Source organism: Oncorhynchus mykiss, chromosome 24 (assembly GCF_057628025.1).
Source record: "Oncorhynchus mykiss isolate SJ-2025 chromosome 24, ASM5762802v1, whole genome shotgun sequence".
Taxonomy (NCBI): Eukaryota; Metazoa; Chordata; class Actinopteri; order Salmoniformes; family Salmonidae; genus Oncorhynchus; species Oncorhynchus mykiss.
The window spans coordinates 34,444,506-34,470,000 of NC_143045.1; the positions used below are offsets into that span (position 1 = coordinate 34,444,506).

The following is a 25,495-nucleotide window of genomic DNA, read 5'->3' on the forward strand; positions in this document are numbered from 1 at the left end:
ATAGTCCTATAAATACTATATTAACTACAACCTAAAACTTCTTACCTGGGAATATTGAAGAATCCTGTTAAAAGGAACCACCAGCTTTCATATGTTCTCATGTTCTGAGCAAGGAACTGAAACGTTAGCTTTCTTACATGGCACATATTGCACTTTTACTTTCTTCTCCAACACTTTGTTTTTGCATTATTTAAACCAAATTGAACAAGTTTCATTATTTATTTGAGGCTAAATAGATTGTATTGATGTATTATATTAAGTAAAAGTAAAAGTGTTCATTCAGTATTGTTGTAATTGTCATTATTACAAATAAAAATAAAATGAAAACGGCCGATTAATCTGCTTTTTTTGGGGTCCTTCAATAATCGGTATCGGAATTGAAAAATCATAATTGGTCGACCTCTAATCTGCACTGTTCTTCAAGTAAATGGGTTTTCAGCATCACTCAGTTACCGTGGAATTGCCCAATATCAAACCTAAGAATATACAGTCCACCACATCCTCCATTTTATATACACACTAACTGCACTCTGTGCCTGTTGTTAGAAACGGGAGGCTTTTTGTCAGCTGCTGCAGCTGATGAAGAACAAACATTCCAACCAGGACGAACCAGACATGATCTCCATCTTTATAGGGACCTGGAACATGGGTGAGCTCTCACACACTCTCTCACACTCTCTCACACGCTCTCTCACACTCTCTCACAGTCACACACTCTCACACACTCTCTCACAGTCGCACTCTCTCACAGTCACACTCTCTCACAGTCACACTCTCTCACAGTCACACTCTCTCACAGTCACACTCTCTCTCACAGTCACACTCTCTCTCACAGTCACACTCTTTCTCACAGTCACACTCTCTCTCACAGTCACACTCTCACACTCTCACACTCTCTCACACGCTCTCACAGTCACACTCTCTCTCACAGTCACACTCTCTCACAGTCACACTCTCTCACAGTCACACTCTCTCACAGTCACACTCTCTCTCACAGTCACACTCTCTCTCACAGTCACACTCTTTCTCACAGTCACACTCTTTCTCACAGTCACACTCTCTCACACTCTCTCACAGTCACACTCTCTCACTCTCACAGTCTCACACTCTCTCACAGTCTCACACTCTCTCACACACACACACTCACACTCTCACACATCTCTCATTCACTCACACTCTCTCACACTTGCACTCTCTCTCACACTTGCACTCTCTCTCACACTTGCACTCTCTCACACTCGCACTCTCTCACACTCGCACTCTCTCACACTCGCACTCTCTCTCACACTCATACTCTCTCTCACACACACTCTCACACTCACACTCTCACACACTCTCACAACGTGCTACAAATAACCGTCAAACCTCCTAATGAGGAGAATATTCCATTAGTTCTAGAAGTCTTAACTTTAAACTATCACTTCAATTGTCGTGTGTGTGTGTGTGTGTGTGTGTGTAGGTTCTGTGCCCTCCCCCAAGGCGGTGGGTTCCTGGCTGTTGTGTCGTGGGCTGGGGAAGACGCTGGATGAGATGACCGTAACCATTCCTCATGACCTCTACGTGTTCGGAACGCAGGAGAACTCTGTGTGTGACCGTGAGTGGGTCGACTCACTCCGCACCGCACTCAAAGAACACACAGAGCTGGATTACAAACCGGTGAGAAAGAGGCGGAATGGGGCTCTGGTCAATAGTAGTCCACTACCTGGGGAATGAGGTGTTAGGGATGGTCCCTTTGGGGAATAAGGTGTTGTTAGGGATGGTCCCGTTGGGGAATAAGGTGGCGGTAGGGATGGTCCCGTTGGGGGATAAGGTGTTGTTAGGGATGTTCCCGTTGGGGGATAAGGTGTTGTTAGGGATGGTCCCGTTGGGGGATAAGGTGTTGTTAGGGATGTTCCCGTTGGGGGATAAGGTGTTGTTAGGGATGTTCCCGTTGGGGAATAAGGTGTTGTTAGGGATGGTCCCGTTGGGGGATAAGGTGTTGTTAGGGCTGGTCCCGTTGGGGGATAAGGCGTTGTTAGGGATGGTCCCGTTGGGGGATAAGGTGGCGGTAGGGATGTTCCCGTTGGGGGATAAGGTGTTGTTAGGGATGGTCCCGTTGGGGGATAAGGTGTTGTTAGGGCTGGTCCCTTTGGGGAATAAGGAGTTGTTAGGGATGGTCCCGTTGGGGGATAAGGCGTTGTTAGGGATGGTCCCGTTGGGGGATAAGGCGTTGTTAGGGATGGTCCCGTTGGGGGATAAGGCGTTGTTAGGGATGGTCCCGTTGGGGGATAAGGCGTTGTTAGGGATGGTCCCGATGTGGAATAAGGTGTTGTTAGGGATGGTCCCGTTGGGGGATAAGGTGTTGTTAGGGATGGTCCCGTTGGGGAATAAGGTGTTGTTAGGGATGGTCCCGTTGGGGGATAAGGTGTTGTTAGGGATGGTCCCGTTGTGGAATAAGGTGTTGTTAGGGATGTTCCCGTTGTGGAATAAAGTGTTGTTAGGGATGGTCCCGTTGGGGGATAAGGCGTTGTTAGGGATGGTCCCGTTGGGGGATAAGGTGTTGTTAGGGATGGTCCCGTTGGGGGATAAGGCGTTGTTAGGGATGGTCCCGTTGGGGGATAAGGTGTTGTTAGGGATGGTCCCGTTGTGGAATAAGGTGTTGTTAGGGATGTTCCCGTTGGGGGATAAGGTGTTGTTAGGGATGTTCCCGTTGGGGAATAAGGTGTTGTTAGGGATGGTCCCGTTGGGGGATAAGGTGTTGTTAGGGATGTTCCCGTTGGGGAATAAGGTGTTGTTAGGGATGGTCCCTTTGGGGAATAAGGAGTTGTTAGGGATGGTCCCGTTGTGGAATAAGGTGTTGTTAGGGATGGTCCCGTTGGGGAATAAGGTGTTGTTAGGGAATAAGGTGTTGTTAGGGATGGTCCCGTTGGGGGATAAGGTGTTGTTAGGGCTGGTCCCTTTGGGGAATAAGGTGTTGTTAGGGATGGTCCCGTTGGGGAATAAGGCGTTGTTAGGGCTGGTCCCGTTGGGGGATAAGGTGTTGTTAGGGATGGTCCCGTTGGGGAATAAGGCGTTGTTAGGGATGGTCCCGTTGTGGAATAAGGTGTTGTTAGGGATGTTCCCGTTGGGGAATAAGGTGTTGTTAGGGATGGTCCCGTTGGGGGATAAGGTGTTGTTAGGGCTGGTCCCGTTGGGGGATAAGGCGTTGTTAGGGATGGTCCCGTTGGGGGATAAGGTGGCGGTAGGGATGTTCCCGTTGGGGGATAAGGTGTTGTTAGGGATGGTCCCGTTGGGGGATAAGGTGTTGTTAGGGCTGGTCCCTTTGGGGGATAAGGAGTTGTTAGGGATGGTCCCGTTGGGGGATAAGGCGTTGTTAGGGATGGTCCCGTTGGGGGATAAGGCGTTGTTAGGGATGGTCCCGTTGGGGGATAAGGCGTTGTTAGGGATGGTCCCGTTGGGGAATAAGGCGTTGTTAGGGCTGGTCCCGTTGGGGGATAAGGTGTTGTTAGGGATGGTCCCGTTGGGGAATAAGGCGTTGTTAGGGATGGTCCCGTTGTGGAATAAGGTGTTGTTAGGGATGTTCCCGTTGGGGAATAAGGTGTTGTTAGGGATGGTCCCGTTGGGGGATAAGGTGTTGTTAGGGCTGGTCCCGTTGGGGGATAAGGCGTTGTTAGGGATGGTCCCGTTGGGGGATAAGGTGGCGGTAGGGATGTTCCCGTTGGGGGATAAGGTGTTGTTAGGGATGGTCCCGTTGGGGGATAAGGTGTTGTTAGGGCTGGTCCCTTTGGGGAATAAGGAGTTGTTAGGGATGGTCCCGTTGGGGGATAAGGTGTTGTTAGGGATGGTCCCGTTGGGGGATAAGGCGTTGTTAGGGATGGTCCCGTTGGGGGATAAGGCGTTGTTAGGGATGGTCCCGATGTGGAATAAGGTGTTGTTAGGGATGGTCCCGTTGGGGGATAAGGTGTTGTTAGGGATGGTCCCGTTGGGGAATAAGGTGTTGTTAGGGATGGTCCCGTTGGGGGATAAGGTGTTGTTAGGGATGGTCCCGTTGTGGAATAAGGTGTTGTTAGGGATGTTCCCGTTGTGGAATAAAGTGTTGTTAGGGATGGTCCCGTTGGGGGATAAGGCGTTGTTAGGGATGGTCCCGTTGGGGGATAAGGCGTTGTTAGGGATGGTCCCGTTGGGGGATAAGGCGTTGTTAGGGATGGTCCCGTTGGGGGATAAGGTGTTGTTAGGGATGTTCCCGTTGGGGGATAAGGTGTTGTTAGGGATGTTCCCGTTGGGGAATAAGGTGTTGTTAGGGATGGTCCCGTTGGGGGATAAGGTGTTGTTAGGGATGTTCCCGTTGGGGAATAAGGTGTTGTTAGGGATGGTCCCTTTGGGGAATAAGGAGTTGTTAGGGATGGTCCCGTTGTGGAATAAGGTGTTGTTAGGGATGGTCCCGTTGGGGAATAAGGTGTTGTTAGGGAATAAGGTGTTGTTAGGGATGGTCCCGTTGGGGGATAAGGTGTTGTTAGGGCTGGTCCCTTTGGGGAATAAGGTGTTGTTAGGGATGGTCCCGTTGGGGAATAAGGCGTTGTTAGGGCTGGTCCCGTTGGGGGATAAGGTGTTGTTAGGGATGGTCCCGTTGGGGAATAAGGCATTGTTAGGGATGGTCCCGTTGTGGAATAAGGTGTTGTTAGGGATGTTCCCGTTGGGGGATAAGGTGTTGTTAGGGATGGTCCCGTTGGGGGATAAGGTGTTGTTAGGGATGGTCCCGTTGGGGAATAAGGTTTTGTTAGGGATGTTCCCGTTGGGGGATAAGGCGTTGTTAGGGATGTTCCCGTTGGGGGATAAGGCGTTGTTAGGGATGGTCCCGTTGGGGAATAAGGCGTTGTTAGGGATGTTCCCGTTGGGGGATAAGGTGTTGTTAGGGATGGTCCCGTTGGGGGATAAGGTGTTGTTAGGGATGGTCCCGTTCGGGGATAAGGTGTTGTTAGGGATGGTCCCGTTGGGGGATAAGGCAGTGTTAGGGATGGACCCGTTGGGGAATAAGGCGTTGTTAGGGATGTTCCCGTTGGGGGATAAGGTGTTGTTAGGGATGGTCCCGTTGGGGGATAAGGTGTTGTTAGGGATGTTCCCGTTGGGGGATAAGGTGGCGGTAGGGATGGTCCCGTTGGGGGATAAGGTGGCGGTAGGGATGGTCCCGTTGGGGGATAAGGTGTTGTTAGGGATGATCCCGTTGGGGGATAAGGTGGCGGTAGGGATGGTCCCGTTGGGGGATAAGGTGGCGGTAGGGATGGTTCCGTTGGGGGATAAGGTGGCGGTAGGGATGGTTCCGTTGGGGGATAAGGTGTTGTTAGGGATGGTCCCGTTGGGGGATAAGGTGGCGGTAGGGATGTTCCCGTTGGGGGATAAGGTGTTGTTAGGGCTGGTCCCTTTGGGGAATAAGGTGTTGTTAGGGATGGTCCCGTTGGGGAATAAGGCGTTGTTAGGGCTGGTCCCGTTGGGGGATAAGGTGTTGTTAGGGATGGTCCCGTTGGGGAATAAGGCATTGTTAGGGATGGTCCCGTTGTGGAATAAGGTGTTGTTAGGGATGTTCCCGTTGGGGGATAAGGTGTTGTTAGGGATGGTCCCGTTGGGGGATAAGGTGTTGTTAGGGATGGTCCCGTTGGGGAATAAGGTTTTGTTAGGGATGTTCCCGTTGGGGGATAAGGCGTTGTTAGGGATGTTCCCGTTGGGGGATAAGGCGTTGTTAGGGATGGTCCCGTTGGGGAATAAGGCGTTGTTAGGGATGTTCCCGTTGGGGGATAAGGTGTTGTTAGGGATGGTCCCGTTGGGGGATAAGGTGTTGTTAGGGATGGTCCCGTTCGGGGATAAGGTGTTGTTAGGGATGGTCCCGTTGGGGGATAAGGCAGTGTTAGGGATGGACCCGTTGGGGAATAAGGCGTTGTTAGGGATGTTCCCGTTGGGGGATTAGGTGTTGTTAGGGATGGTCCCGTTGGGGGATAAGGTGTTGTTAGGGATGTTCCCGTTGGGGGATAAGGTGGCGGTAGGGATGGTCCCGTTGGGGGATAAGGTGGCGGTAGGGATGGTCCCGTTGGGGGATAAGGTGTTGTTAGGGATGATCCCGTTGGGGGATAAGGTGGCGGTAGGGATGGTCCCGTTGGGGGATAAGGTGGCGGTAGGGATGGTTCCGTTGGGGGATAAGGTGGCGGTAGGGATGGTTCCGTTGGGGGATAAGGTGTTGTTAGGGATGGTCCCGTTGGGGGATAAGGTGGCGGTAGGGATGTTCCCGTTGGGGGATAAGGTGGCGGTAGGGATGGTTCCGTTGGGGGATAAGGTGTTGTTAGGGATGGTCCCGTTGGGGGATAAGGTGGCGGTAGGGATGGTCCCGTTGGGGGATAAGGCGTTGTTAGGGATGGTCCCGTTGGGGGATAAGGTGGCGGTAGGGATGTTCCCGTTGGGGGATAAGGTGTTGTTAGGGATGGTCCCGTTGGGGGATAAGGTGTTGTTAGGGCTGGTCCCTTTGGGGAATAAGGAGTTGTTAGGGATGGTCCCGTTGGGGGATAAGGCGTTGTTAGGGATGGTCCCGTTGGGGGATAAGGCGTTGTTAGGGATGGTCCCGTTGGGGGATAAGGCGTTGTTAGGGATGGTCCCGTTGGGGGATAAGGCGTTGTTAGGGATGGTCCCGTTGGGGAATAAGGTGTTGTTAGGGATGGTCCCGTTGGGGGATAAGGTGTTGTTAGGGATGGTCCCGTTGGGGAATAAGGTGTTGTTAGGGATGGTCCCGTTGGGGGATAAGGTGTTGTTAGGGATGGTCCCGTTGTGGAATAAGGTGTTGTTAGGGATGTTCCCGTTGTGGAATAAGGTGTTGTTAGGGATGGTCCCGTTGGGGGATAAGGCGTTGTTAGGAATGGTCCCGTTGGGGGATAAGGTGTCGTTAGGGATGGTCCCGTTGGGGGATAAGGCGTTGTTAGGGATGGTCCCGTTGGGGGATAAGGTGTTGTTAGGGATGGTCCCGTTGTGGAATAAGGTGTTGTTAGGGATGTTCCCGTTGGGGGATAAGGTGTTGTTAGGGATGTTCCCGTTGGGGAATAAGGTGTTGTTAGGGATGGTCCCGTTGGGGGATAAGGTGTTGTTAGGGATGGTCCCGTTGGGGAATAAGGTGTTGTTAGGGATGGTCCCTTTGGGGAATAAGGAGTTGTTAGGGATGGTCCCGTTGTGGAATAAGGTGTTGTTAGGGATGGTCCCGTTGGGGAATAAGGTGTTGTTAGGGAATAAGGTGTTGTTAGGGATGGTCCCGTTGGGGGATAAGGTGTTGTTAGGGCTGGTCCCTTTGGGGAATAAGGTGTTGTTAGGGATCGTCCCGTTGGGGAATAAGGCATTGTTAGGGCTGGTCCCGTTGGGGGATAAGGTGTTGTTAGGGATGGTCCCGTTGGGGAATAAGGCGTTGTTAGGGATGGTCCCGTTGTGGAATAAGGTGTTGTTAGGGATGTTCCCGTTGGGGGATAAGGTGTTGTTAGGGATGGTCCCGTTGGGGGATAAGGTGTTGTTAGGGATGGTCCCGTTGGGGAATAAGGTTTTGTTAGGGATGTTCCCGTTGGGGGATAAGGCGTTGTTAGGGATGTTCCCGTTGGGGGATAAGGCGTTGTTAGGGATGGTCCCGTTGGGGAATAAGGCGTTGTTAGGGATGTTCCCGTTGGGGGATAAGGTGTTGTTAGGGATGGTCCCGTTGGGGGATAAGGTGTTGTTAGGGATGGTCCCGTTCGGGGATAAGGTGTTGTTAGGGATGGTCCCGTTGGGGGATAAGGCGTTGTTAGGGATGGACCCGTTGGGGAATAAGGCGTTGTTAGGGATGTTCCCGTTGGGGGATAAGGTGTTGTTAGGGATGGTCCCGTTGGGGGATAAGGTGTTGTTAGGGATGTTCCCGTTGGGGGATAAGGTGGCGGTAGGGATGGTCCCGTTGGGGGATAAGGTGGCGGTAGGGATGGTCCCGTTGGGGGATAAGGTGTTGTTAGGGATGATCCCGTTGGGGGATAAGGTGGCGGTAGGGATGGTCCCGTTGGGGGATAAGGTGGCGGTAGGGATGGTTCCGTTGGGGGATAAGGTGGCGGTAGGGATGGTTCCGTTGGGGGATAAGGTGTTGTTAGGGATGGTCCCGTTGGGGGATAAGGTGGCGGTAGGGATGTTCCCGTTGGGGGATAAGGTGGCGGTAGGGATGGTTCCGTTGGGGGATAAGGTGTTGTTAGGGATGGTCCCGTTGGGGGATAAGGTGGCGGTAGGGATGGTCCCGTTGGGGGATAAGGCGTTGTTAGGGATGGTCCCGTTGGGGGATAAGGTGGCGGTAGGGATGTTCCCGTTGGGGGATAAGGTGTTGTTAGGGATGGTCCCGTTGGGGGATAAGGTGTTGTTAGGGCTGGTCCCTTTGGGGAATAAGGAGTTGTTAGGGATGGTCCCGTTGGGGGATAAGGCGTTGTTAGGGATGGTCCCGTTGGGGGATAAGGCGTTGTTAGGGATGGTCCCGTTGGGGGATAAGGCGTTGTTAGGGATGGTCCCGTTGGGGGATAAGGCGTTGTTAGGGATGGTCCCGTTGGGGAATAAGGTGTTGTTAGGGATGGTCCCGTTGGGGGATAAGGTGTTGTTAGGGATGGTCCCGTTGGGGAATAAGGTGTTGTTAGGGATGTTCCCGTTGGGGGATAAGGTGTTGTTAGGGATGTTCCCGTTGGGGAATAAGGTGTTGTTAGGGATGGTCCCGTTGGGGGATAAGGTGTTGTTAGGGATGGTCCCGTTGGGGAATAAGGTGTTGTTAGGGATGGTCCCTTTGGGGAATAAGGAGTTGTTAGGGATGGTCCCGTTGTGGAATAAGGTGTTGTTAGGGATGGTCCCGTTGGGGAATAAGGTGTTGTTAGGGAATAAGGTGTTGTTAGGGATGGTCCCGTTGGGGGATAAGGTGTTGTTAGGGCTGGTCCCTTTGGGGAATAAGGTGTTGTTAGGGATCGTCCCGTTGGGGAATAAGGCATTGTTAGGGCTGGTCCCGTTGGGGGATAAGGTGTTGTTAGGGATGGTCCCGTTGGGGAATAAGGCGTTGTTAGGGATGGTCCCGTTGTGGAATAAGGTGTTGTTAGGGATGTTCCCGTTGGGGGATAAGGTGTTGTTAGGGATGGTCCCGTTGGGGGATAAGGTGTTGTTAGGGATGGTCCCGTTGGGGAATAAGGTTTTGTTAGTGATGTTCCCGTTGGGGGATAAGGCGTTGTTAGGGATGTTCCCGTTGGGGGATAAGGCGTTGTTAGGGATGGTCCCGTTGGGGAATAAGGCGTTGTTAGGGATGTTCCCGTTGGGGGATAAGGTGTTGTTAGGGATGGTCCCGTTGGGGGATAAGGTGTTGTTAGGGATGGTCCCGTTCGGGGATAAGGTGTTGTTAGGGATGGTCCCGTTGGGGGATAAGGCGTTGTTAGGGATGGTCCCGTTGGGGAATAAGGCGTTGTTAGGGATGTTCCCGTTGGGGGATAAGGTGTTGTTAGGGATGGTCCCGTTGGGGGATAAGGTGTTGTTAGGGATGTTCCCGTTGGGGGATAAGGTGGCGGTAGGGATGGTCCCGTTGGGGGATAAGGTGGCGGTAGGGATGGTCCCGTTGGGGGATAAGGTGTTGTTAGGGATGGTCCCGTTGGGGGATAAGGTGGCGGTAGGGATGGTCCCGTTGGGGGATAAGGTGGCGGTAGGGATGGTTCCGTTGGGGGATAAGGTGGCGGTAGGGATGGTTCCGTTGGGGGATAAGGTGTTGTTAGGGATGGTCCCGTTGGGGGATAAGGTGGCGGTAGGGATGTTCCCGTTGGGGGATAAGGTGGCGGTAGGGATGGTTCCGTTGGGGGATAAGGTGTTGTTAGGGATGGTCCCGTTGGGGGATAAGGTGGCGGTAGGGATGGTCCCGTTGGGGGATAAGGTGGCGGTAGGGATGGTTCCGTTGGGGGATAAGGTGTTGTTAGGGATGGTCCCGTTGGGGGATAAGGTGGCGGTAGGGATGGTCCCGTTGGGGGATAAGGTGGCGGTAGGGATGGTTCCGTTGGGGGATAAGGTGGCGGTAGGGATGTTCCCGTTGGGGGATAAGGTGTTGTTAGGGATGGTCCCGTTGGGGGATAAGGTGTTGTTAGGGATGTTCCCGTTGGGGAATAAGGTGTTGTTAGGGATGTTCCCGTTGGGGGATAAGGTGTTGTTAGGGATGGTCCCGTTGGGGGATAAGGTGTTGTTAGGGATGTTCCCGTTGGGGGATAAGGTGTTGTTAGGGATGTTCCCGTTGGGGGATAAGGTGTTGTTAGGGATGTTCCCGTTGGGGGATAAGGCGTTGTTAGGGATGGTCCCGTTGGGGAATAAGGCGTTGTTAGGGATGTTCCCGTTGGGGGATAAGGTGTTGTTAGGGATGGTCCCGTTGGGGGATTAGGCGTTGTTAGGGATGGTCCCGTTGGGGGATAAGGTGTTGTTAGGGATGGTCCCGTTGGGGGATAAGGTGGCGGTAGGGATGGTCCCGTTGTGGAATAAGGAGTTGTTAGGGATGGTCCCTTTGGGGAATAAGGAGTTGTTAGGGATGGTCCCGTTGGGGAATAAGGTGTTGTTAGGGATGTTCCCGTTGGGGGATAAGGAGTTGTTAGGGATGTTCCCGTTGGGGGATAAGGTGTTGTTAGGGATGGTCCCGTTGGGGGATAAGGTGTTGTTAGGGATGGTCCCGTTCGGGGATAAGGTGTTGTTAGGGATGGTCCCGTTGGGGGATAAGGCGTTGTTAGGTATGGTCCCGTTGGGGAATAAGGCGTTGTTAGGGATGTTCCCGTTGGGGGATAAGGTGTTGTTAGGGATGGTCCCGTTGGGGGATAAGGTGTTGTTAGGGATGTTCCCGTTGGGGGATAAGGTGGCGGTAGGGATGGTCCCGTTGGGGGATAAGGTGGCGGTAGGGATAGTCCCGTTGGGGGATAAGGTGTTGTTAGGGATGGTCCCGTTGGGGGATAAGGTGGCGGTAGGGATGGTCCCGTTGGGGGATAAGGTGGCGGTAGGGATGGTTCCGTTGGGGGATAAGGTGGCGGTAGGGATGGTTCCGTTGGGGGTTAAGGTGTTGTTAGGGATGGTCCCGTTTGGGGATAAGGTGGCGGTAGGGATGTTCCCGTTGGGGGATAAGGTGGCGGTAGGGATGGTTCCGTTGGGGGATAAGGTGTTGTTAGGGATGGTCCCGTTGGGGGATAAGGTGGCGGTAGGGATGGTCCCGTTGGGGGATAAGGTGGCGGTAGGGATGGTCCCGTTGGGGGATAAGGTGGCGGTAGGGATGTTCCCGTTGGGGGATAAGGTGGCGGTAGGGATGTTCCCGTTGGGGGATAAGGTGGCGGTAGGGATGTTCCCGTTGGGGGATAAGGTGGCGGTAGGGATGTTCCCATTGGGGGATAAGGTGGCGGTAGGGATGGTCCCGTTGGGGGATAAGGTGGCGGTAGGGATGTTCCCGTTGGGGGATAAGGTGGCGGTAGGGATGTTCCCGTTGGGGGATAAGGTGGCGGTAGGGATGGTCCCGTTGGGGGATAAGGTGGCGGTAGGGATGTTCCCGTTGGGGGATAAGGTGGCGGTAGGGATGGTCCCGTTGGGGGATAAGGTGGCGGTAGGGATGTTCCCGTTGGGGGATAAGGTGTTGTTAGGGATGGTCCCGTTGGGGGATAAGGTGTTGTTAGGGATGTTCCCGTTGAGGAATAAGGTGTTGTTAGGGATGGTCCCTTTGGGGAATAAGGAGTTGTTAGGGATGGTCCCGTTGTGGAATAAGGTGTTGTTAGGGATGGTCCCGTTGGGGAATAAGTTGTTGTTAGGGATGGTCCCGTTGTGGAATAAGGTGTTGTTAGGGATGGTCCCGTTGGGGAATAAGGTGTTGTTAGGGATGGTCCCGTTGGGGGATAAGGTGTTGTTAGGGATGGTCCCGTTGGGGGATAAGGTGTTGTTAGGGCTGGTCCCGTTGGGGAATAAGGTGTTGTTAGGGATGGTCCCGTTGGGGAATAAGGTGTTGTTAGGGATGGTCCCTTTGGGGAATAAGGTGTTGTTAGGGATGGTCCCTTTGGGGAATAAGGAGTTGTTAGGGATGGTCCCGTTGGGGAATAAGGTGTTGTTAGGGCTGGTCCCGTTGGGGAATAAGGTGTTGTTAGGGATGGTCCCGTTGGGGAATAAGGCGTTGTTAGGGCTGGTCCCGTTGGGGGATAAGGTGTTGTTAGGGATGGTCCCGTTGGGGAATAAGGCGTTGTTAGGGATGGTCCCGTTGTGGAATAAGGTGTTGTTAGGGATGTTCCCGTTGGGGGATAAGGTGTTGTTAGGGATGGTCCCGTTGGGGGATAAGGTGTTGTTAGGGATGGTCCCGTTGGGGGATAAGGTGTTGTTAGGGATGGTCCCGTTGGGGGATAAGGCGTTGTTAGGGATGGTCCCGTTGGGGAATAAGGCGTTGTTAGGGATGTTCCCGTTGGGGGATAAGGTGTTGTTAGGGATGGTCCCGTTGGGGGATAAGGTGTTGTTAGGGATGTTCCCGTTGGGGGATAAGGTGGCGGTAGGGATGGTCCCGTTGGGGGATAAGGTGGCGGTAGGGATGGTCCCGTTGGGGGATAAGGTGTTGTTAGGGATGGTCCCGTTGGGGGATAAGGTGGCGGTAGGGATGGTCCCGTTGGGGGATAAGGTGGCGGTAGGGATGGTTCCGTTGGGGGATAAGGTGGCGGTAGGGATGGTTCCGTTGGGGGATAAGGTGTTGTTAGGGATGGTCCCGTTGGGGGATAAGGTGGCGGTAGGGATGTTCCCGTTGGGGGATAAGGTGGCGGTAGGGATGGTTCCGTTGGGGGATAAGGTGTTGTTAGGGATGGTCCCGTTGGGGGATAAGGTGGCGGTAGGGATGGTCCCGTTGGGGGATAAGGTGGCGGTAGGGATGGTTCCGTTGGGGGATAAGGTGTTGTTAGGGATGGTCCCGTTGGGGGATAAGGTGGCGGTAGGGATGGTCCCGTTGGGGGATAAGGTGGCGGTAGGGATGGTTCCGTTGGGGGATAAGGTGGCGGTAGGGATGTTCCCGTTGGGGGATAAGGTGTTGTTAGGGATGGTCCCGTTGGGGGATAAGGTGTTGTTAGGGATGGTCCCGTTGGGGAATAAGGCGTTGTTAGGGATGTTCCCGTTGGGGAATAAGGTGTTGTTAGGGATGTTCCCGTTGGGGGATAAGGTGTTGTTGGGATGTTCCCGTTGGGGGATAAGGCATTGTTAGGGATGGTCCCGTTGGGGGATAAGGTGGCGGTAGGGATGGTCCCGTTGTGGAATAAGGAGTTGTTAGGGATGGTCCCTTTGGGGAATAAGGAGTTGTTAGGGATGGTCCCGTTGGGGAATAAGGTGTTGTTAGGGATGTTCCCGTTGGGGGATAAGGAGTTGTTAGGGATGTTCCCGTTGGGGGATAAGGTGTTGTTAGGGATGGTCCCGTTGGGGGATAAGGTGTTGTTAGGGATGGTCCCGTTGGGGGATAAGGCGTTGTTAGGGATGGTCCCGTTGGGGGATAAGGCGTTGTTAGGGATGGTCCCGTTGGGGGATAAGGTGTTGTTAGGGATGGTCCCGTTGGGGGATAAGGTGTTGTTAGGGCTGGTCCCTTTGGGGAATAAGGTGTTGTTAGGGCTGGTCCCGTTGGGGGATAAGGTGGCGGTAGGGATGGTCCCGTTGGGGGATAAGGTGTTGTTAGGGATGGTCCCGTTGGGGGATAAGGTGTTGTTAGGGATGGTCCCGTTGGGGGATAAGGTGTTGTTAGGGCTGGTCCCGTTGGGGAATAAGGTGTTCTTAGGGCTGGTCCCGTTGGGGGATAAGGTGGCGGTAGGGATGTTCCCGTTGGGGGATAAGGTGTTGTTAGGGATGTTCCCGTTGGGGGATAAGGTGTTGTTAGGGATGGTCCCGTTGGGGGATAAGGTGTTGTTAGGGATGGTCCCGTTGGGGGATAAGGTGGCGGTAGGGATGGTCCCGTTGGGGGATAAGGTGGCGGTAGGGATGTTCCCGTTGGGGGATAAGGTGGCGGTAGGGATGTTCCCGTTGGGGGATAAGGTGGCGGTAGGGATGTTCCCGTTGGGGGATAAGGTGGCGGTAGGGATGTTCCCGTTGGGGGATAAGGTGGCGGTAGGGATGTTCCCATTGGGGGATAAGGTGGCGGTAGGGATGGTCCCGTTGGGGGATAAGGTGGCGGTAGGGATGTTCCCGTTGGGGGATAAGGTGGCGGTAGGGATGTTCCCGTTGGGAGATAAGGTGGCGGTAGGGATGTTCCCGTTGGGGGATAAGGTGGCGGTAGGGATGGTCCCGTTGGGGGATAAGGTGGCGGTAGGGATGTTCCCGTTGGGGGATAAGGTGGCGGTAGGGATGGTCCCGTTGGGGGATAAGGTGGCTTTAGGGATGGTCCCGTTGGGGGATAAGGTGGCGGTAGGGATGGTCCCGTTGGGGGATAAGGTGGCGGTAGGGATGTTCCCGTTGGGGGATAAGATGGCGGTAGGGATGGTCCCGTTGGGGGATAAGGTGGCGGTAGGGATGTTCCCGTTGGGGGATAAGGTGGCGGTAGGGATGGTCCCGTTGGGGGATAAGCAGCTTGATCTGAGAAGCAGCATGGTAGAATGGTTGGTGATGGTCCCGTTGGGGGATAAGGTGTTGTTAGGGATGGTCCCGTTGGGGAATAAGGCGTTGTTAGGGATGTTCCCGTTGGGGAATAAGGTGTTGTTAGGGATGTTCCCGTTGGGGGATAAGGTGTTGTTAGGGATGGTCCCGTTGGGGGATAAGGTGTTGTTAGGGATGTTCCCGTTGGGGGATAAGGTGTTGTTAGGGATGTTCCCGTTGGGGGATAAGGTGTTGTTAGGGATGTTCCCGTTGGGGGATAAGGCGTTGTTAGGGATGGTCCCGTTGGGGAATAAGGCGTTGTTAGGGATGGTCCCTTTGGGGAATAAGGAGTTGTTAGGGATGGTCCCGTTGGGGAATAAGGTGTTGTTAGGGATGTTCCCGTTGGGGGATAAGGAGTTGTTAGGGATGTTCCCGTTGGGGGATAAGGTGTTGTTAGGGATGGTCCCGTTGGGGGATAAGGTGTTGTTAGGGATGGTCCCGTTGGGGGATAAGGCATTGTTAGGGATGGTCCCGTTGGGGGATAAGGCGTTGTTAGGGATGGTCCCGTTGGGGGATAAGGTGTTGTTAGGGATGGTCCCGTTGGGGGATAAGGTGTTGTTAGGGCTGGTCCCGTTGGGGAATAAGGTGTTGTTAGGGCTGGTCCCGTTGGGGGATAAGGTGGCGGTAGGGATGGTCCCGTTGGGGGATAAGGTGTTGTTAGGGATGGTCCCGTTGGGGGATAAGTTGTTGTTAGGGCTGGTCCCGTTGGGGAATAAGGTGTTGTTAGGGCTGGTCCCGTTGGGGGATAAGGTGGAGGTAGGGATGTTCCCGTTGGGGGATAAGGTGTTGTTAGGGATGTTCCCGTTGGGGGATAAGGTGGTGTTAGGGATGGTCCCGTTGGGGGATAAGGTGTTGTTAGGGATGGTCCCGTTGGGGGATAAGGTGGCGGTAGGGATGGTCCCGTTGGGGGATAAGGTGGCGGTAGGGATGGTCCCGTTGGGGGATAAGGTGGCGGTAGGGATGTTCCCGTTGGGGGATAAGGTGGCGGTAGGGATGTTCCCGTTGGGGGATAAGGTGGCGGTAGGGATGTTCCCGTTGGGGGATAAGGTGGCGGTAGGGATGTTCCCATTGGGGGATAAGGTGGCGGTAGGGATGGTCCCGTTGGGGGATAAGGTGGCGGTAGGGATGTTCCCGTTGGGGGATAAGGTGGCGGTAGGGATGGTCCCGTTGGGGGATAAGGTGGCGGTAGGGATGTTCCCGTTGGGGGATAAGGTGGCGGTAGGGATGGTCCCGTTGGGGGATAAGGTGGCGGTAGGGATGTTCCCGTTGGGGGATAAGGTGGCGGTAGGGATGGTCCCGTTGGGGGATAAGGTGGCGGTAGGGATGTTCCCGTTGGGGAATAAGGTGTTGTTAGGGATGGTCCCGTTGGGGGATAAGGTGTTGTTAGGGATGTTCCCGTTGAGGAATAAGATGTTGTTAGGGATGGTCCCTTTGGGGAATAAGGAGTTGTTAGGGATGGTCCCGTTGTGGAATAAGGTGTTGTTAGGGATGGTCGCGTTGGGGAATAAGGTGTTGTTAGGGATGGTCCCGTTGTGGAATAAGGTGTTGTTAGGGATGGTCCCGTTGGGGAATAAGGTGTTGTTAGGGATGGTCCCGTTGGGGGATAAGGTATTGTTAGGGATGGTCCCGTTGGGGGATAAGGTGGCGGTAGGGATGGTCCCGTTGGGGGATAAGGTGTTGTTAGGGATGGTCCCGTTGGGGGATAAGTTGTTGTTAGGGCTGGTCCCGTTGGGGAATAAGGTGTTGTTAGGGCTGGTCCCGTTGGGGGATAAGGTGGCGGTAGGGATGTTCCCGTTGGGGGATAAGGTGTTGTTAGGGATGTTCCCGTTGGGGGATAAGGTGTTGTTAGGGATGGTCCCGTTGGGGGATAAGGTGTTGTTAGGGATGGTCCCGTTGGGGGATAAGGTGGCGGTAGGGATGGTCCCGTTGGGGGATAAGGTGGCGGTAGGGATGGTCCCGTTGGGGGATAAGGTGGCGGTAGGGATGTTCCCGTTGGGGGATAAGGTGGCGGTAGGGATGTTCCCGTTGGGGGATAAGGTGGCGGTAGGGATGTTCCCGTTGGGGGATAAGGTGGCGGTAGGGATGTTCCCATTGGGGGATAAGGTGGCGGTAGGGATGGTCCCGTTGGGGGATAAGGTGGCGGTAGGGATGTTCCCGTTGGGGGATAAGGTGGCGGTAGGGATGGTCCCGTTGGGGGATAAGGTGGCGGTAGGGATGTTCCCGTTGGGGGATAAGGTGGCGGTAGGGATGGTCCCGTTGGGGGATAAGGTGGCGGTAGGGATGTTCCCGTTGGGGGATAAGGTGGCGGTAGGGATGGTCCCGTTGGGGGATAAGGTGGCGGTAGGGATGTTCCCGTTGGGGAATAAGGTGTTGTTAGGGATGGTCCCGTTGGGGGATAAGGTGTTGTTAGGGATGTTCCCGTTGAGGAATAAGGTGTTGTTAGGGATGGTCCCTTTGGGGAATAAGGAGTTGTTAGGGATGGTCCCGTTGTGGAATAAGGTGTTGTTAGGGATGGTCCCGTTGGGGAATAAGGTGTTGTTAGGGATGGTCCCGTTGTGGAATAAGGTGTTGTTAGGGATGGTCCCGTTGGGGAATAAGGTGTTGTTAGGGCTGGTCCCGTTGGGGAATAAGGTGTTGTTAGGGATGGTCCCGTTGGGGAATAAGGTGTTGTTAGGGATGGTCCCTTTGGGGAATAAGGTGTTGTTAGGGATGGTCCCTTTGGGGAATAAGGAGTTGTTAGGGATGGTCCCGTTGGGGAATAAGGTGTTGTTAGGGCTGGTCCCGTTGGGGAATAAGGTGTTGTTAGGGATGGTCCCGTTGGGGAATAAGGCGTTGTTAGGGCTGGTCCCGTTGGGGGATAAGGTGTTGTTAGGGGATAAGGTGTTGTTAGGGATGGTCCCGTTGGGGAATAAGGCGTTGTTAGGGATGGTCCCGTTGTGGAATAAGGTGTTGTTAGGGATGTTCCCGTTGGGGGATAAGGCGTTGTTAGGGATGGTCCCGTTGGGGGATAAGGTGTTGTTAGGGATGGTCCCGTTGGGGAATAAGGTTTTGTTAGGGATGTTCCCGTTGAGGGATAAGGCGTTGTTAGGGATGTTCCCGTTGGGGGATAAGGCGTTGTTAGGGATGGTCCCGTTGGGGAATAAGGCGTTGTTAGGGATGTTCCCGTTGGGGGATAAGGTGTTGTTAGGGATGGTCCCGTTGGGGGATAAGGTGTTGTTAGGGATGGTCCCGTTGGGGGATAAGGTGTTGTTAGGGATGGTCCCGTTGGGGGATAAGGCGTTGTTAGGGATGGTCCCGTTGGGGAATAAGGCGTTGTTAGGGATGTTCCCGTTGGGGGATAAGGTGTTGTTAGGGATGGTCCCGTTGGGGGATAAGGTGTTGTTAGGGATGTTCCCGTTGGGGGATAAGGTGGCGGTAGGGATGGTCCCGTTGGGGGATAAGGTGGCGGTAGGGATGGTCCCGTTGGGGGATAAGGTGTTGTTAGGGATGGTCCCGTTGGGGGATAAGGTGGCGGTAGGGATGGTCCCGTTGGGGGATAAGGTGGCGGTAGGGATGGTTCCGTTGGGGGATAAGGTGGCGGTAGGGATGGTTCCGTTGGGGGATAAGGTGTTGTTAGGGATGGTCCCGTTGGGGGATAAGGTGGCGGTAGGGATGTTCCCGTTGGGGGATAAGGTGGCGGTAGGGATGGTTCCGTTGGGGGATAAGGTGTTGTTAGGGATGGTCCCGTTGGGGGATAAGGTGGCGGTAGGGATGGTCCCGTTGGGGGATAAGGTGTTGTTAGGGATGGTCCCGTTGGGGGATAAGGTGGCGGTAGGGATGGTCCCGTTGGGGGATAAGGTGGCGGTAGGGATGGTTCCGTTGGGGGATAAGGTGGCGGTAGGGATGTTCCCGTTGGGGGATAAGGTGTTGTTAGGGATGGTCCCGTTGGGGGATAAGGTGTTGTTAGGGATGGTCCCGTTGGGGAATAAGGCGTTGTTAGGGATGTTCCCGTTGGGGAATAAGGTGTTGTTAGGGATGTTCCCGTTGGGGGATAAGGTGTTGTTAGGGATGTTCCCGTTGGGGGATAAGGTGTTGTTAGGGATGTTCCCGTTGGGGGATAAGGTGTTGTTAGGGATGTTCCCGTTGGGGGATAAGGTGTTGTTAGGGATGTTCCCGTTGGGGGATAAGGCGTTGTTAGGGATGGTCCCGTTGGGGAATACGGCGTTGTTAGGGATGTTCCCGTTGGGGGATAAGGTGTTGTTAGGGATGGTCCCGTTGGGGGATAAGGCGTTGTTAGGGATGGTCCCGTTGGGGGATAAGGTGTTGTTAGGGATGGTCCTGTTGGGGGATAAGGTCGCGGTAGGGATGGTCCCGTTGTGGAATAAGGAGTTGTTAGGGATGGTCCCTTTGGGGAATAAGGAGTTGTTAGGGATGGTCCCGTTGGGGAATAAGGTGTTGTTAGGGATGTTCCCGTTGGGGGATAAGGAGTTGTTAGGGATGTTCCCGTTGGGGGATAAGGTGTTGTTAGGGATGGTCCCGTTGGGGGATAAGGTGTTGTTAGGGATGGTCCCGTTGGGGGATAAGGCGTTGTTAGGGATGGTCCCGTTGGGGGATAAGGCGTTGTTAGGGATGGTCCCGTTGGGGGATAAGGTGTTGTTGGGGATGGTCCCGTTGGGGGATAAGGTGTTGTTAGGGCTGGTCCCTTTGGGGAATAAGGTGTTGTTAGGGCTGGTCCCGTTGGGGGATAAGGTGGCGGTAGGGATGGTCCCGTTGGGGGATAAGGTGTTGTTAGGGATGGTCCCGTTGGGGGATAAGGTGTTGTTAGGGCTGGTCCCGTTGGGGAATAAGGTGTTGTTAGGGCTGGTCCCGTTGGGGGATAAGGTGGCGGTAGGGATGTTCCCGTTGGGGGATAAGGTGTTGTTAGGGATGTTCCCGTTGGGGGATAAGGTGTTGTTAGGGATGGTCCCGTTGGGGGATAAGGTGTTGTTAGGGATGTTCCCGTTGGGGGATAAGGTGGCGGTAGGGATGGTCCCGTTGGGGGATAAGGTGGCGGTAGGGATGTTCCCGTTGGGGGATAAGGTGGCGGTAGGGATGTTCCCGTTGGGGGATAAGGTGGCGGTAGGGATGTTCCCGTTGGGGGATAAGGTGGCGGTAGGGATGTTCCCGTTGGGGGATAAGGTGGCGGTAGGGATGTTCCCATTGGGGGATAAGGTGGCGGTAGGGATGGTCCCGTTGGGGGATAAGGTGGCGGTAGGGATGTTCCCGTTGGGGGATAAGGTGGCGGTAGGGATGGTCCCGTTGGGGGATAAGGTGGCGGTAGGGATGTTCCCGTTGGGGGATAAGGTGGCGGTAGGGATGGTCCCGTTGGGGGATAAGGTGGCGGTAGGGATGTTCCCGTTGGGGGATAAGGTGGCGGTAGGGATGGTCCCGTTGGGGGATAAGGTGGCTTTAGGGATGGTCCCGTTGGGGGATAAGGTGGCGGTAGGGATGGTCCCGTTGGGGGATAAGGTGGCGGTAGGGATGTTCCCGTTGGGGGATAAGATGGCGGTAGGGATGGTCCCGTTGGGGGATAAGGTGGCGGTAGGGATGTTCCCGTTGGGGGATAAGGTGGCGGTAGGGATGGTCCCGTTGGGGGATAAGCAGCTTGATCTGAGAAGCAGCATGGTAGAATGGTTGGGCTTACTCCTGAGGTTAACTTCCATGTTACTCTGTTCTGCTCTCCTGGGTTCTAGATCGCGGTCCAGACTCTGTGGAACATTAAGATAGCGGTGCTGGTGAAACCAGAACATGAAAACCGCATCAGTCATGTGGGAGTGTCCAGTGTTAAAACGGGCATTGCTAATACACTGGGTAAGATCTCACTCTCACTTTCGCACTCTCTCACACTAACAAACAGTTCACTATATTCATGCTGTATGTTTGTCGTTTCTTGTTGCTAGGTAACAAAGGGGCAGTGGGCGTGTCTTTCATGTTTAATGGAACTTCCTTCGGCTTTGTGAACTGTCACCTGACATCAGGCAACGAAAAGATCGGCAGGTACGCAGACACTCCTCTTCTGCATTCAAATGTAAAACTATACAGTATGACTCATTATTTGAAGTTTGACAGGACTCCATATTAGCAGCAAACTCACTGAGGTCATAGGTAGTGTACTAAACAGGGGATAGGGTGCTCTTCACCACTCTTCCTTCCCTGACCCCTGACCCCTGCAGGAGGAACCAGAACTACCTGGATATCCTGCGGCTGCTCTCTCTAGGAGATAAACAGCTGAGCTCCTTTGACATCGCTCTGCGCTTCACACACCTCTTCTGGCTGGGAGACCTCAACTACAGGCTGGACATGGACATACAGGTACCATAACACACACAGAAACCCATGGACACACACACACACAAGGAGACACATGCACAAACACACGCATGGATGCAGGCACACACACCCTCTCTCTCACTCTCTGTCTTGCTTTCTCTGTCTATCTCACTCTGTCTCGCTTTCTCTGTCTATCTCACTCTCTCGCTTTCTCTCTCTCTCTCTCACTTTCTCTCTCTCTTTCGCTTTCTCTGTCTTTCTCTGTCTCTCTCGCTTTCTCTGTCTATCTCACTCTCTCGCTTTCTCTCTCTCTCACTTTCTCGCTTTCTCTGTCTTTCTCTGTCTCTCTCGCTTTCTCTCTCTCACTTTCTCTCTCTCTTTCGCTTTCTGTCTTTCTCTGTATCTCTCACTTTCTGTCTCTCTCGCTTTCTCTCTCTCTCTCGCTTTCTCTCTCTCTCTCGCTTTCTCTCTCGCTTTCTCTCTCGCTTTCTCTCTCTCTCTCGCTTTCTCTCTCTCTCTCTCTCTCTCTCTCTCTCTCTCTCTCTCTCTGTCTCTCTCAGGAGATCCTGAACTACATCAACAGGAAAGAGTTTGATCCTCTGCTGAAGGTGGATCAGCTCAACCTGGAGAGAGAGAAGAACAAGGTGTTCCTACGCTTTGGTCAGTTACACACACACACACACACACACACTCCTTCCCCTCATTGTCTATGCGCTCTGCTGTACTCTGTGAAAGACTGTTGTAATGTGTGTTTGTGTATCCTCTGATACAGCGGAGGAGGAGATATCCTACCCACCCACCTACCGGTATGAACGCGGGTCTAGAGATACATACGTGTGGCAGAAACAGAAGGCCACAGGGGTACACCCACACACACACATATACACACACACACACACACACTCACTCACACACTCACACACTCACACAGAGCTTTATTCTCGTGAATTTTCTAGACTTTTTGGGGAGTAAACTCTTAACTCCGTAAATTGGTAATCAGCAGTAGAAACAATAACAAAGCATGTTCCCCTGTTTCAGTAAGAGGCTGAGGCTGGAGAAACTCTCACAACCATAGACAGAGCTGTGGATGCAAGGACTGACAATCCATGATATCAAAATGATAGTTTTAACCATATTTTGAGGCGATGTAGTGTATGTTTACATTTACTTGAACAAACATAGTAAAACAAGCTTATATTTTGGGTTCTGATGGAGTGTGACAGTTAAACTGGGACATTTCTTACTTGTATTCTTCAACAATCAATGGGAACACATCATATGTTTTGAAGTACGAAAATGGATGTGACAACTGCTGATTGCCCCTTTTCAGCCCAACTGCTGATTGCCCCTTTTCAGCCCAACTGCTGATTGCCCCTTTTCAGCCCAACTGCTGATTGCCCCTTTTCAGCCCAACCGCTGATTGCCCCTTTTCAGCCCAACTGCTGATTGCCCCTTTTCAGCCCAACTGCTGATTGCCCCCTTTCAGCCCAACTGCTGATTGCCCCTTTTCAGCCCAACTGCTGATTGCCCCTTTTCAGCCCAACTGCTGATTGCCCCCTTTCAGCCCAACTGCTGATTGCCCCTTTTCAGCCCAACTGCTGATTGCCCCTTTTCAGCCCAACTGCTGATTGCCCCTTTTCAGCCCAACTGCTGATTGCCCCTTTTCAGCCCAACTGCTGATTGCCCCTTTTCAGCCCAACTGCTGATTGCCCCTTTTCAGCCCAACTGCTGATTGCCCCTTTTCAGCCCAACTGCTGATTGCCCCTTTTCAGCCCAACTGCTGATTGCCCCTTTTCAGCCCAACTGCTGATTGCCCCTTTTCAGCCCAACTGCTGATTGCCCCTTTTCAGCCCAACTGCTGATTGCCCCTTTTCTGCCCAACTGCTGATTGCCCCCTTTCAGCCCAACTACTGATTGCCCCTTTTTAGCCCAACTGCTGATTGCCCCTTTTCAACCCAACCGCTGATTGCCCCTTTTCAGCCTAAAATAGCATTTTAACAAATTCAGGACAAAGTACTGCCTTTTCACACACACACGCGTGTGCGAGCGCATACACACACACGCGTGTGCGAGCGCATACACACAGGCTCAGATGGAGAGATCTCTGTTCACGCTCATCTCTCTTCTCTTTCTCTCTTTCAGATGAGGACTAATGTCCCCTCTTGGTGTGACAGGATCCTATGGAAGTCTTACCCTGAGACTCACATTGTCTGTAACTCCTATGGTGAGTCCCTGCATCTTTAACAACTCTGTACAACGAGGAGTTGGTCTGTTTTGGAATGGGTGGCCAGTAATAAACTGGTCCTGAACATCTCTAAAACTAAAAGCATTGTTGTTGGTACAAATCATTCCTTAAGTTCAGGACCTCAGCTGAATCTGATAATGAATGGTGTGGCTGTTGAACAAGTTGAGGAGACTAAATTACTTGGCGTTACCTTAGATTGTAAACTGTCATGGTCAAAACACATAGATTCAATGGTTGTATAAAGATGGTGAGACGTCTGTCTGTAATATAGAGATGGGGAGAGGTCTGTCTGTAATAAAGAGATGGGGAGAGGTCTGTCTGTAATAAAGAGATGGGGAGAGGTCTGTCTGTAATAGAGAGATGAGGAGAGGTCTGTCTGTAATAAAGAGATGAGGAGAGGTCTGTCTGTAATAAAGAGATGGGGAGAGGTCTGTCTGTAATAGAGATGGGGAGAGGTCTGTCTGTAATAGAGAGATGGGGAGAGGTCTGTCTGTAATAGAGATGGGGAGAGGTCTGTCTGTAATAGAGAGATGGGGAGAGGTCTGTCTGTAATAAAGAGATGAGGAGAGGTCTGTCTGTAATAGAGAGATGGGGAGAGAGAGGTCTGTCTGTAATAAAGAGATGGGGAGAGGTCTGTCTGTAATAGAGATGGGGAGAGGTCTGTCTGTAATAGAGAGATGGGGAGAGGTCTGTCTGTAATAGAGAGGTGGGGAGAGGTCTGTCTGTAATAAAGAGATGAGGAGAGGTCTGTCTGTAATAGAGAGATGGGGAGAGAGAGGTCTGTCTGTAATAAAGAGATGAGGAGAGGTCTGTCTGTAATAGAGATGGGGAGAGGTCTGTCTGTAATAGAGAGATGGGGAGAGGTCTGTCTGTAATAGAGATGGGGAGAGGTCTGTCTGTAATAGAGAGATGGGGAGAGGTCTGTCTGTAATAGAGATGGGGAGAGGTCTGTCTGTAATAGAGAGATGGGGAGAGAGAGGTCTGTCTGTAATTAAGAGATGGGGAGAGAGAGGTCTGTCTGTAATTAAGAGATGGGGAGAGAGAGGTCTGTCTGTAATAAAGAGATGGGGAGAGAGAGGTCTGTCTGTAATTAAGAGATGGGGAGAGGTCTGTCTGTAATTAAGATATGGGGAGAGAGAGGTCTGTCTGTAATTAAGAGATGGGGAGAGAGAGGTCTGTCTGTAATTAAGAGATGGGGAGAGGTCTGTCTGTAATAGAGATGGGGAGAGGTCTGTCTGTAATTAAGAGATGGGGAGAGGTCTGTCTGTAATAGAGATGGGGAGAGGTCTGTCTGTAATTAAGAGATGGGGAGAGAGAGGTCTGTCTGTAATTAAGAGATGGGGAGAGAGAGGTCTGTCTGTAATAAAGAGATGGGGAGAGGTCTGTCTGTAATTAAGAGATGGGGAGAGGTCTGTCTGTAATTAAGATATGGGGAGAGAGAGGTCTGTCTGTAATTAAGAGATGGGGAGAGGTCTGTCTGTAATTAAGAGATGGGGAGAGGTCTGTCTGTAATAGAGATGGGGAGAGGTCTGTCTGTAATTAAGAGATGGGGAGAGGTCTGTCTGTAATAGAGATGGGGAGAGGTCTGTCTGTAATAGAGAGATGGGGAGAGAGAGGTCTGTCTGTAATTAAGAGATGGGGAGAGAGAGGTCTGTCTGTAATAGAGAGATGGGGAGAGGTCTGTCTGTAATAAAGAGATGGGGAGAGGTCTGTCTGTAATAGAGAGATGGAGAGAGGTCTGTCTGTAATAAAGAGATGGGGAGAGGTCTGTCTGTAATAGAGAGATGGGGAGAGGTCTGTCTGTAATAAAGAGATGGGGAGAGGTCTGTCTGTAATATAGAGATGGGGAGAGGTCTGTCTGTAATAAAGAGATGGGGAGAGGTCTGTCTGTAATAGAGAGATGGGGAGAGAGAGGTCTGTCTGTAATATAGAGATGGGGAGAGGTCTGTCTGTAATATAGAGATGGGGAGAGGTCTGTCTGTAATAAATAGATGGGGAGAGGTCTGTCTGTAATAAAGAGATGGGGAGAGGTCTGTCTGTAATAGAGAGATGGGGAGAGGTCTGTCTGTAATAAAGAGATGGGGAGAGGTCTGTCTGTAATAGAGAGATGGGGAGAGAGAGGTCTGTCTGTAATAAAGAGATGGGGAGAGAGAGGTCTGTCTGTAATTAAGAGATGGGGAGAGAGAGGTCTGTCTGTAATTAAGAGATGGGGAGAGAGAGGTCTGTCTGTAATAAAGAGATGGGGAGAGAGAGGTCTGTCTGTAATTAAGAGATGGGGAGAGAGAGGTCTGTCTGTAATTAAGATATGGGGAGAGAGAGGTCTGTCTGTAATAAAGAGAT

The 25,495-nt window shown here is 52.9% G+C and overlaps 1 protein-coding gene across 1 annotated transcript in view; it reads left to right on the plus strand.

Annotated features, from left to right (window-relative positions):
- Window positions 1-25,495, plus strand: part of inppl1a (inositol polyphosphate phosphatase-like 1a) — an 86,276-nt gene that overhangs the window by 39,512 nt on the left and 21,269 nt on the right. The window contains exons 11-18 of the mRNA XM_036961175.2: window positions 547-649; window positions 1,460-1,656; window positions 20,334-20,451; window positions 20,541-20,637; window positions 20,814-20,952; window positions 21,471-21,570; window positions 21,683-21,771; window positions 23,053-23,134. Coding sequence (XP_036817070.2) covers window positions 547-649; window positions 1,460-1,656; window positions 20,334-20,451; window positions 20,541-20,637; window positions 20,814-20,952; window positions 21,471-21,570; window positions 21,683-21,771; window positions 23,053-23,134 — 925 coding nt within the window. The remainder of the gene's footprint in view (window positions 1-546; window positions 650-1,459; window positions 1,657-20,333; window positions 20,452-20,540; window positions 20,638-20,813; window positions 20,953-21,470; window positions 21,571-21,682; window positions 21,772-23,052; window positions 23,135-25,495) is intronic.